At 36.6% G+C, this 13263-nt stretch overlaps 1 protein-coding gene across 5 annotated transcripts in view; it reads right to left on the reverse strand.

The window, feature by feature from the left end:
• The window catches only part of ASB3 (ankyrin repeat and SOCS box containing 3), a 131731-nt gene that overhangs the window by 66159 nt on the left and 52309 nt on the right, over positions 1–13263 (reverse strand). For 4 of the 5 annotated variants that reach the window (XM_020996267.2, XM_020996268.2, XM_078149517.1 and 1 more), the window contains exon 3: positions 4877–5035. The exons of the other annotated variant lie outside the window; for it this stretch is intronic. In XM_020996267.2, coding sequence (XP_020851926.1) covers positions 4877–5035 — 159 coding nt within the window. The remainder of the gene's footprint in view (positions 1–4876; positions 5036–13263) is intronic. 5 annotated transcript variants of the gene reach the window in all.

A 13263-nucleotide genomic window follows, 5' to 3' on the forward strand; every position in this document is an offset into this window, starting at 1 on the left:
GGAAGCCCACCTGAAAAAAGACAGGAGAAGGCAAAGTACAACCCTGGAAGAGTCCAGACAGGAAGCAGGGGTTGGCAATTCAAGATAGATATGGTCTGAAAACAGCTTCTAGAGTACTGAAGAAGACCTGTAGTGAAGACAGAAACCAAAAGATTTGGGACTGATACGGGTCACTCTGGAAAGACAAAGAAGCCAAGAGGCCTGGATCAGGTTGATGCAGGAGCAAAGGCAGAAGGCAGGCTGAATATAGGGTTCCCTCAGAAGTCCCAGTGTAAAGGCAGAGACCAAAGGCAGACCAGTGCTGGATCTCAAATATCAGCACTCCCTGGTAAGTCCAAGAATCAAGAACAGAATTGATAAATAGTGGGCTGGCTAGATTAGGGTAAGGATAGAGGGAGTTTCCTCACCTGGCAGTTCTCTATACAAATGAAATTATAAGTATAGTCCTTATCTCTATATGTCAGACATACTCCTAACGATATATGTAGGGACAGCTAAAAATTGTCTTCTTACTAGCTTAGAATTGTCCTTGAAGAGTTGTCATAAAGCCCAAGGAAGAGGTGATGTAAAAATGAATACTCACATGAATCACTGTCTCACTTCATGTAATTGACTCTGATATTAGAGTCAAGATGTACTAACTCTACTTTAATTGGTGGCAAAAAATATATATATATATACACACATATATACGTATATATATGTGTGTGTGTATATATATATGTATATATATATATACACAGAGAGAGAGAGAGAGAGAGATAAAAAAACCCAAGTTTGAATCCCACAGTCCTTCACTCAAGACACAGCTAGTAAGTATTAAAGTTAGTTTTAAAACTAGATCTTCTGATTCCTGTACTAGGGGCCTTTCATCCATGTAATGATCTAGCTTGGTAATCATTTCTTCAATTTTTCAGTAAATCTGTGATGTTATCAGTGTTATTAGGCACTCCCCCCAGCAATTCAAATCACAAGTCATCCACATCTGCTAATCCTATACAACTCTTGCCCACACTCTCCCATAAATCCTCCAAAGGGGGTCCAAGTAAGATATTGGGGCTTTCCTCTAGCTCTCTTGACTGTGCGAATACCATAAGAGACAGGCTGTCAGTTATGCCACTCACATTGTCTAGGATCCCAGGAAGAATGATTATTAAAAAGAGGAGGCCTTTATTTCATTTGGGATCATTTCAATTTACTTGGAATCATTAAAAGCATTGTACAATTTCCCCGATATTTAAACATTTCTCCTCCAGTTCAATTCCAGGCTCAATTCACGAGCAATTTGCTATGTCTGTCTCATGTATATGTTAATAACTTAGTTTTACAGCTAGTCTGTGTCTAATTGTATAGCATAGTCTGAATAATAAATAGATGGGCAATCTTCATTTTTTTCTTGTGTAGTGATTATGGACTTCATTTAGGAGGATTTGTGACACTCTATGACTTAATACAATCAGCAATAGTTTCATTAGCAAACCAGAAAATCTGGAGAATCCCATCTCCTATAAAGAGTCCTTCTTTCATCTGGATTATGAATTTAATATCCTCCATAACAGAAGCAAATACCTTTGGTAACTATACATCTTTTCACTTTATGCCTTGCCTTATGCTATCAGTGGGTTGGGTAACTAAACAGTTATTTATGTTGTTACATATTTCAAGGAATCTTGAAATACAATCTGTATGAATCTGATATATGTATGACAGCTCCATTATAGGAGCAGAGCCCTTACAATACATTTAGCTATAGTCCCCAAACAATAAACACAAAGGGATCCATATACTACATTATTCAGAAAATCTTTTGACTGTAAAGATCAATGGTAATATTATTTGTGAAAGCCTGCATGTCCCTTTTCTTACACTTTCATCAACGATGATTTCAATTATGTGTATAGGTTATTCTTTTCTAAATTTTGAAGAGATGGGAAATCAGGCATATAAAAGTAATTACAGATATTCTTTCAATCTCCTTTTTTTAAGTAATGATAAAGTCTAACATTGTTTTCTTTCTTTCTTTCTTTTTTTTTAAATGAGGCAATTGGTGACTTGCCCATAGTCATACAGCTAGTAAGTATTATGTATCTGAGACTGGATTTGAACTCAGGTCCTCCTGGCTCCAGGGCTGGTGCTCTATCCACTGTACCACCTAGCTGCCCCCTTAACATTGTTTTCCATACTTAATCTACTGTCCCTTTTTTCAGTTGCCTTCATAATTGATCCTGCAATGTCCTAAAAATTGTGAAACCTCCAGCATGGATCTACTTTCTATGCACTTGTTCTAGTTCAGTTCTTCTCATCTTTGTTTTCTTTATTGACACTTCCTCATGCAGCATATTTAAGATTCTGACATTAGAATCGAGATGCACTGACTATTTAATTGGTGGTAAAAACATATTATAAAAATATTGATACATATGGCAGAAAAACAGAACATTATGGAGAAGTAAGGTAGTATGGTATGTAATGGAAAGAGAACTTAAGAGTCAGAAAAAACTCAAGTTTGAATCCCACTTCTTCAGTAGCTATGTGTTCAAGTATAAATCACTTCAATTCTGCACCTCAGTTTTCGCATCTATAAAATAGACATAATACCTATAGTACCTACCTCAAAGGGTTGTTACAAATTGAACAATAATATAAAAGTGCTAAATATATGCTTCCAAGCTATTTGAAAAATAACCCTATGCTTCATTATTGTTCCAAAGAAAAGCAATTGTGAAAACACCATAATTATAATAGCTAAGTATAAGGAGGAAGAGTGGTATTTTGGGGGTTTTGAGGCTATCCAAAGGCTACATTAGAAGATATGCCCATGTGAGGTAAAATATGATTGACCAGTGTTGTATTTATTAAATATTGGGGGAAAAAAAGCAGACTATGCATAACCATATACAAAATATCCTAATCTAATTAAAATATTACTGCTACTCTTAAAACTGAAGGTCATACAGAACAAAGAAAAAGATTTAGAATAAACAAAACTGAACACAATAATCCATCAAAAACCAAAGCTGTAGACTGAGCAGTTCCCATGGAATTTTTCCATGAAGTCACACAGGGTTCAGTGTGAATCGCCTATTTATCAATGTTGTTTTGCATATAAATTGAGGGTGAGAATCAATTCCCTGAAGAAAACACTAAGATTTTCTTTAATAGTGCAAATAAAGTATACTTTAGAGCATCTTTATTTCCAAAACAGTTTCACAAAAGTCATCTATTTCCTCCTTAGACTACTCACATGATGGAAGGGGGAAAAGGATTATTATCCCCGATTACAGAAATACAGAGATCAAAATGGACACAAAAAAGCTAAATGATTTGCCAAAAATTTGCCACCCTGCTTCTGTGGAAGCATAAGAACAAGAGTCCAGGTCTTTTAACTTTTACCTCAGTTCTCATTCAACCACATCTTGCCAAGCCAAAAGTAAAAAAGTATGCCCAAGTTACCTCTAATCTACTTATTTCCATGTCTTGATGATCCATCTAGTATAATACTAATCATCCACTAAAGTCCTACTTTGATGACTCATCATGGCATCCTCAAAGCATCCTGAGTCCTCAAAGGCTGTCAGCAGAGCATAATATCCAGCTCCACTATGCTGGAAAAGCTTTAAAACAGGCCTGATGTTAGAGGACTAACCCAGCTTAGTTCAGCAGGCCCATCACCATCAGTTTTACTTCAAAGCAATTAATTTTCAACCACAAGTCATCACACAGAAACTGTCTACTAAGGCATTAAAGAATTGTGATCTCTGTCAGCAAAGACTCACATCTATGAAATTACAAATTCTCAAAGTATTAAAGAAATACATCACTAGGCAAACGAATTACTTTCCATCCCTCAAGTACCACTCACAATTATAAAGAGGTTTAAGCTTCAGAAAATGCTTTCCTCACAACAACCCCATAAGTATTATCATCTGTATTCTGCAGATGAAGACATGAGGCAGATGAAGTTAAGTAACTTGCCCAAGGTCACACAGCTCAGGAATAATGGTTAAGATTTGAATTCAGGTCTTCTGACTCCAAGACCTGTTTGTACTGTGCCATGCTATCTCAGTGGAGATAGGGTACCATCTCTCCTTGGCCAGCATTTGGCATGTGCTCAAAAGACACAAATTATTCTTTTTTTTAATAACCTAAGCAAAACATAATTATCATGTTAAATTTGCAGCCAATGAAACTGTATCAAAACAAAAGTAAAAGTAATTGAGAATTACCTGTATTCAGGAATACTTATGTCACTGATTTCCTTTCATAAGTATAAGTAATTTACAGTTACCTATACTAAAACATTCTGACCTCCACATCTATATTTCATCATTGCTAGAAAACATTTTCCAAAAGTTTAGGAGGTAACCACAATATTGCATGGCATAAATAGAATAACAATGCGTTTCAGTAGTAAGTTAACCATATTCTGACAACAATGTTAAACCACAACTTCATTAACATATCCTAAAGATATTAAGCTTGTCTGTCTTCAAATCTGTCTGAGGTAGTTTAGTTAATGAAGTGATAAAAGAACTTCAATATAAATCAATACTAAATGTAAATCATTGAATGAATGAATAAGAATTAATTAAGCACACATACCAGAAGAAAAAATGACTGTCTATAATTCACAACAGGTATTCCAATTTCAAACAAACACTTAAAGGTGGCATTTAAAGCAGTTATTTTCACACAGGAATTGGAAAATCAAGAGAAACCTAAAACTGTATTAACAGTCTCATAACCAAAAATAGGTATCAAAACATTTATCAGTAAAACATCCTATAAGTAGAACATGACATTACAGAAGCAGTTAAGCTTAGATGCAGTTGAAAAGATAATTTTCTTTTTCTCCACCTCTGTTAGGCTACATTACCCAAAAATAGTGGAGTAGTTTCTTCTAAAGTAGTTTCGTTAGCATCTGCCCCAGCTTCTAAAAGGATTTTTGTTATCATCAAGAATCCTCTACTTGCTGAAAGATGTAATGCACAAGAACCCTCAAAAGTCTTCATTTTAATATATCTTTCAGATGGATCTGGAAAGAAAAAAGAAAAAATTTTATAACAAGAAAAACATCAAATATAGTTGCCCTGATTTTACAAAGCAAAGATTTCTTCAGTTGGGCAAAGGGACATTCAAAGAAATTTTTGGTTTAGTGAAAGACAGAACTCATCACAGGCAGAGTCAAGGAAGAGTTCTTAAGGGGTCACAAGTAAGAACTGCAGATCATTAAACAGATATTCAGTAATCGTAGAAACCACAGAACTAGCAATCTCTAGGCCTAAAACCTAGAACAGAATTCTTTTCTTTCTCTGATTTTAGAATTTGTTTAGTTCATTCTTCTTTTAAAAATAAATAAATAAAGTCACCATTATTGAGGGCCTACTATTTTGCTTATCCTCTTCATTGTTATTATCTCATTCCCTTTTACTTCTCTCAGAATCACTTATCTCCTAAGCTAAAAAAGAAAAAAAAAGTTTTTAGTCAGGCTTGCTTTTTCTCCTAATTACCAAATTCTGCCTTCTTGGGGAGGGGGGTGGAAATAGAAAGGTAGGAGAGTCAGGACATGATGGTCATGTCAAAGCATGGGGTAGAGAGGACAGAAGCAACATAAAAAGCACTACTTAAAAAGTCTTTATTCCACATTTATACACTAAAAAATACCCATGTAGATATATAATTTCATTGATTTGTATGTACTCTCCAATGATGTGTATTAGAAGCCACTCATGCCTTACCATCCTATGTGACCCTTGTCCATGTCTTCCAATTAGTCCACCAAAAAAGTTCTATCTGACAATGCTAGAAAATTTCAAATGTTCCTCACATTGTGAAGGCACCAGCATAGAACTCAGGCTGTCTATCTGTCATCCTTCATCCTTGCCACATGACCAGCCCATCTTCTTTTCCTAACATAAATTATCCTAATACTATAATTTACTCCTATTCTTCAAAGTTGCCACTTGGTTATACAGTGAAACCTGTTTACGCTTATCATGCATCTCTCCATTGCCCTCTGTGCAATATTCATTTTTAATTCTTCCAATAATGTTCTATCTCACAGCCATACAACTCACCAGTAGAATACTAGTATTAAAAAGATAGTCTTTATTTAGGAGAGAGGTCTGAGGTCTTTTATTCCTATGACATCTAGAGTCTTTAATAGAAATGAATGCTTTGGATTTTTAGTATCTAGTGATATAATCATATTTTTATTATGCACATGTATATATACATCTATACATGTATATGTATATGTATACACACACATATAATTAACATGGTTTAAAATACTGTCTTCCTTATGTTGAACCAACCATTCATTCCTGGTAGAAACTCAATCTGCTCATAACGCAAAATCTTTCTAATCTTTCTGACTGACTAATTAATATGTTGTTTTTGTCTACTTGCTAATGTGCTATTTTAAATTTCTGCATCAATATTCATTAATTATGCTAATCTGTAGTTTTCTTTCTCTGTTTTGTCCCTCCCTGGTTTAGTTATTAAAACTATATTTGTACCATAGAAAGAAAATGGAAGAGTACCTTCTTTTTTATTTTTGCAAATAATTTACGTGGTATTGGAATTAACTGGCCTTAATTGGTTGATATACAAGCTTGACATCTTTAAAGTAGCTTTGCAATTTCTGAAAGGCAAACCAAACTGTTCTTCTCCTATTCAACTCTAGGCCAATTTCATGTACATTTGTACTCTCCATCCCAAAGGAATATATTGATGGTCAAGTGCTAGAGGTTCTCCATCCAATCATATGTCAAAATTTAAGCAACAGACACACTTCATTGACTTGGTCTTATCTATGTGAATAGGCAGGTTTCAAATTCTTGAATGGTTATGAATGTCTTCTAGGAAGCTCTGCAATGTTCCAACCTTGATTCGGAAAGCAAAATATCATACTCAAAAGGAAGTATTTTGAGGATCTCAACCCACAGGAAATATTTCTTCAACTTGCATTCATTTTCTAAATCTCTGTTACAGTGGTGAGCACTTTTTATCAAGGATATATCTTCCTGTTTTATGCCTCACATGATGTTCATTATCATAAAGTTGTTAAACAGGGTTATCTCTTGTTATATCTTCCAAAGAATATGAAATGATTTTGATGAAATGAAGGATGAGAAACAAGCATTGGAAGATAGCTTTTAAAGAAGTGTTCTGCTCTAATGAATCAAGTCCTGAATAATTAACAAACAATAAGCACAGTGGGAGACTCTATTCTCCACATCTTTCAGTTAATTGAAAAATGGTAAAGATGTGATTCATTATAGTATATTGCTTGCAAAAGTTTCCTGCTATCTTCATCAGGGACATTATTACACAACTAGTATGTAGATAAATCTCATAAAGGTGGCAAAGGGCTGGGCTCAACTTTCATCTCCATCAGCACAAGGCAACTTTGTCCCCATTCTCCCCAATGAAGAATGAAATTGCCTCTGAAAACCTTCCTTCTGACAACAGGTCTGACATTTCCTGCTGTATCTGTCCCCAAGGAAAAAAGAGAAAGTTGGTGGGGACCAGAACTTCAATCTCCTGTTGTGTAGGTTTGACATTTATCTCTTGCTGTACTATGTCCTGCCTAATCACCTGCTTTTGAGGAAAAAGGAGAAATCAAATAGGGTTTTCCATCTAACCATGTGCCTTCAATACCATGCTGTACTTGTCCCCTGCCTGATCTCCATCGTCCTCTGGAAAGAAGAATAGTACCTTTCACTTAATGGTTAACATTCACAACTGTTCATATCTTGTACATCCCAGTGTTTCTGAACCTTTATAGGTCATCATTCAAACCCTATTCCCCACACCTACCACCCAATTCCTTATTCCTATCCTGCTCAATCCTCCCACATGTGCCCTCTGGAATGCCTATTCCAATAACCTGCTTTCATCTTAAATCTTTCTCTCTCCTATACCTTCCATCTTCTAGAAAACAATGAGATCTGATAACATGGCTTCTCTGGCCATCTCTTCCAGTCACAATTACACCTTCACTCATTCCCCTTGGCTCACTGTTTGAAGCAGAGGAGTTGGAGTACTCCTTGCTCCCCATTTCTACTTCCAGGTTTTCCTCCTACCTGTAACACTCAGTAACCTCAGTTCAAACTATCTGTATTTACCACTCAGTCAAAATCCTGGTAGCTGTTCTCTATAGGCTTCCAGGTCATTCCCTCTCCTTCCTCAACAAGTTTAGTACCTGGCTTATAATTTTTCTCTCGTTCTCAACTCCTGCCGTCATACCAACAGATTTCAACGTACATACTGATTCTCCCTCAAACAACGTAACTGTTCAGTTCCTAAACCTACTCATGACCTACTCCTCCATTCCATCTCAGTACACTTGACCTTACCATCACCTAAAGATGCACCATCTACATGTCCAAGAATTCCAAAATCCCTTTATCTGACCATAATCTATTGGCTTTCCACCTCTTCCTCTACCTTCTCTTACTAAACCCTACTCTGTCTACACCATGATCTCCAATACCTCAGCTCTTTGGTTCTCTCCCAAGTCATCCAATTCTGCACTAGTCACTCTCTTCTTTTCTTCACTTTGACCCTTTGTAAACCAGCTCAACTCTATACTATCTTCTTCTCTTGAGTCCTTGCCACCTTTATCATATCACCAATTATGCCCTGCCAAGCCTCACCTGTGGATCATTCCCACCATGTGCTGTATTTGCTTCTGCACATATGATAATGAACAAAAATGCAGAAAATCACGAAACCCGACTGCTTCTACCACAAATATATGTTACCACAATCTCAACTGGGCCCTCACTGCTGCTATGTAAACCTTTAACACTCTCCCTTATCAACTCACTATCCCATTCTCCATACTTTTTCATCTCTCCTCAAACTTTCCATGGCTCCTCCTTCCCCACCCCCTCAGCTGAGAACCTTATCTCATATTTTAGAAGAAAACTAGAGGCCATTCACTATGAATTCCCTCTTTTCCCTTTTTCCTCATTTCACATTACTCATATGCCTTCTGCTACTATCTCCTCCTTCACCCTTTGTCTCACAGAAAATGGCAGTCCTACTCCTTACCAAGGCAAATCCCTCTACCTGCATAAATGATCCTATACCATTCCATCTTTTCCAACAGACTGCTCCCTCTGTCATCCCTACTCACTCATCCTCAATCTCTCCCTGTCTACTAGCTACTTCCAAATATGCCCAAGTCTCCCTTATCCTTAAAAAATCCTCACTTGATCCTTCTGTCCTCATTATCTCTTCTGCCATTGTAGCTAAACTCCTTGAGGTCATCTACAATAGATGCCAATAATGGGGCAACGGGACCTGGACCCTTAAAAGTCCCAGAACTTTCCTACACTGATGTTTTGCCTGAGGCATCTGGCCCATCCCAGCCTGCATAGATATTTAATAATCCTTTTAACTGTCCTTTCCCTGTGGCTCTCAGACCCAGCCCAGACCACTTAAGTCCTTTCATTATCTGCACCTGGCTCACCCCAGGCTACTTGCCATTCTTAATCCCATCCAGATCTTCTGTCTTTTCTTCATATAAGTATCAGTCTTATTCCTTACCAAACCACAGATTTACTAGGAATCTGCCTGCCAAGCTGGTGTTACAATAAAACCTTGCTACTTTGACTGAAACAAGGCTTGGGTGGTTGAATTCTTTCAAGGTAGACTCACCTGGTACCCTTACATTTAGAGGTTTCCAGCACGCCAAATCACAACACCTCTACTTTCTCTTCTCTTATTCTCTTAACTCCTTACAATTCAGCTTCCAACTTCATCATTCCACAAAAACTGCTCTATACAAAGTTACCAGTGATCTCTTAATTACCAAATTATCAGAATCAAAAACTAAAAAGCAGAATTCACAAGAAATAAAATTATTAGGAAGCATTTTGCCCAATTATAAGGCACTAAGACTAACATGATGAAATGTATAAATATTTATAAAACTATAAAGTATCCAGATTAACAAAAGGTATAGAGAATTTAAATAACTCAATCTCAGAAAAGAAAAAAAATTGAATAAATCATAAATAAGATTCCAAAGGAAAAAACCTTAGAACCTGATGGATTTAGAATCAAATTTTATGAAATTCAAATAATTAATTTTAATAACATATAAACAGTTTGAAAAACAGGAAAAGAAGGGATTCTGCCAAATTCCTTCTAAGACACAAATATGAGTTTCATATTTAAGCCAAGGAGAATCAAAACAGAAAAAGGAAACAACAGATCGATGTCTCTAATGAAAATAATGCAAAAATTTTAAATTAAATACTAGCAAAGAATCTCCAGAAAGATATAAAAATTAATATATGCTATAACAAGGACAGATTTATAGTAGGAATGTAGTATTGGTTCAATTGGGAAAACTATAAACATAATAGACCATGTTAATAACAAGAACAACAATCATATTGTGAGAGATGAACTCTCAGAAGTGAAGCCTCCTCAAGGTCAATAATTTTTGATTATTATTTTCAAAATCCTAGCTCGCTCACACCCTGTTTTTAAGCACTTAACAGAAAGAATGAGCCCTGCCCCGCCCCCAATTTTGCCCTTGGCTTCCCGCTCCTTGTCTTTGAATTTTGGGCCTGGAATATAAGCCCCACCTCCCAGTTCAGGGGATAGGAAGAAACTTTTGAGTTTAGAATGCACACCCACCCCCAGTTGAGGGGGCAAGGGATAGTGGTGGGTGGAGACTTTGCATGGTGGGCGGAGATTTGCTTTTATAAGGCGGCCCCTTCCGTGGAGCAGACAGCCATCTCCCAAGACTGTAATAAAGGTAACCTTGGCGCAGTAGATAGAGCACCGCCCGAAGTCAGGGGGACCTGAGTTCAAATTCGGCCTCAGACCAAACACTTGACACTTACTAGCTGTGTGACCCTGGGCAAGTCACTTAACTCCAACTGCCTAAAAGGAAAAAAAAAGAAGTCTCTGAGTTTAATTTGGGTTAGGGTCTGTCACATACAATATGGTTTTATCAACAGATACAGAAAAAAAGCTTTTGACAAACTACAACACCCATTTCTGTTTTAAAAAACAACACAAGAAAACAAAGGAATCAACAGACCATTCCTTGATATAGTAAGCTGTTTCCACCTAAAACAAAGAGCTAGTGTTATATGTAATGATGATCAGGCGTAAAGGAAGGACTACCATTATCACCACTACTATTTCATATAATGCTTGCTAGCTATAGCAATGAGACAAAAAAACAAAAAAGAAAAGAAACTGATCAAAAACAGATAGGCAAAGAAACAAAGTTATCATTTTGTAGATGATAGGATGATTTACTTAAAGAACTCTAGAAAGTCAACTAAATATTAAATGAAACAATACCTTAACAAAGTTGAGGATATAAATAAATCCATATAAAACATTAGCATTTCTTTATATTACCAACAGAACCCAACAGGAGAAAAGATAAATTCCTTAAGACACACACAAAAATTATATGAATATAACTACAAAATACTCTTTTATGAAAAAATATAGACATAAATGACTGGAGGAATATTAATTGTTCATGGGTAAAAGGAACCAATATAATAAACTGACAATACTACCTTGTTTTATGACAGTCTTCTGGGCATAAGGGAGTCCCCTTTGGGAGGATAAAGGGTTCTCTTTGAGGGAATTGTAGGAATTGAGTGAACCACAATGCTTTCATCTTGTGACTCAATTCTGAAGCCAGCTCAGTTCCCTTTCTATTTAGTTATGGGAACTGTGAGAAAATTTTATTGCATTGTTTGAACCTACCCCCTATGTGACTGGGAAGCTGAACCACATTTACCTGTTGCTTAGAGACTCTTAACTAGGGACCTAGGTTATGCTAACCAGAAACTCAATTAGATCCAAAGATGGATGCAAGTTTTCTCACAATTATACGTTTTAAGCAACTCAAATGTCTTATCTGAAAACTGGCCCTAACCTGTTCAGTCAGTTATTGTTTCCATGTTCCTTTGCTTGTTTATAGATTCTTGGGGGAGAGTGACACCTTTTTTTCCTGATTTCAGGTAATTTTACCTGTTCATTCTCCCCCTCTCAACTTGGAAAATCCCTAATATTTCCTCCAAATAGAAATAAGATTACTAATCTTGTAACCTGGTTTATATACTACTAATTGCTTTCTTTTAATGCATAAAAATCTGTCTCCCCCTGTCTAAGTGCCAAGATGAGGAGGCCTGGTCCTGATTTGTTATGCAATTGGCAAGCATTACTTAATAAACTGATATGCTCAGAAACTCAAACCTTTTTTTTTCTTCAGTTATTTCAGATTTCACCCATCACACTCTGTTGATCCCTGCTTTCTACAACTGGACTCACAGCACCATGTTCCCCCAGCATAGGTGCAGCTATACAGACGTACAAATACTCAGTTTATGTCTAAGGAAAGGCTCATGGGCCAGGCAGAGATGTCAGGGAAAACAGCTCCTTAATGAGTTCAGATGCTAAGAACATGTGAAACAATGGGAATCAGTTTAATGCATTTTATTGCAAATAATGAGGAGGAGGGGAAGGTGGAGTGAGAAAAGGGAACTCTATATACAACTCAGGCACAAACACTAACATAAGAGTATGACTCATATAAGAGCCACTAAGATAGGGAGCACAGAGACAGGGGTCTGTCCATTCAGCAGGAAGGGTGTGCTCCAGTAGGAAGCTGTATTCCCCCCAGAGCAGAGGGTGTGCTCCAAAGTGCCCTTCTGAGAGTGAGGTTCTTACACTCTGATTTTCCCTGGAGCTGGCTGATTTGCATATCAGAGGTCAGAGCAAAATATTATTTGGGGATTTATTTATCAGTGAGAAATAAGCTGGTGATGGCCAAAGCATCATCTTGAGCACCCTGCTATACTGACATTAGAAAAATACTATTGTCAATATTTTTCCATGAGTATGTTCTATAAGTTTATAACCTTCCTTTAAGGGAAACCATCATGATGGCCTCAAGACCATCAAGCCTAATCTTACAACAATGGTTTCCCATGCACAGATTTTATAAGTTACAGCCTTCCTTAAGGGAAGACTGTTATGGTGGTCTTGAGACCATCAGGCCTAATCTCATAACATAACTAAATTAAATCTTATTCGATGTTGCTCTAATCAAACTCCCAACAAATTATTTTATAGAGCTAGAAAAAATGGTAGTCATCTAGGGAAACAAAAGGTCTAGAATCTCAAGGGAAATAAAGAAAAAATGGAAAGGAAGTAGCCTAACAGTACTAGATATCAAACTATACTACAAAGCAGTAACAATTAAAT

This window comes from Phascolarctos cinereus, unplaced genomic scaffold, assembly GCF_003287225.1.
Source record: "Phascolarctos cinereus isolate Bilbo 61053 unplaced genomic scaffold, phaCin_HiC Scaffold_2;HRSCAF=192, whole genome shotgun sequence".
Taxonomy (NCBI): domain Eukaryota; kingdom Metazoa; phylum Chordata; class Mammalia; order Diprotodontia; family Phascolarctidae; genus Phascolarctos; species Phascolarctos cinereus.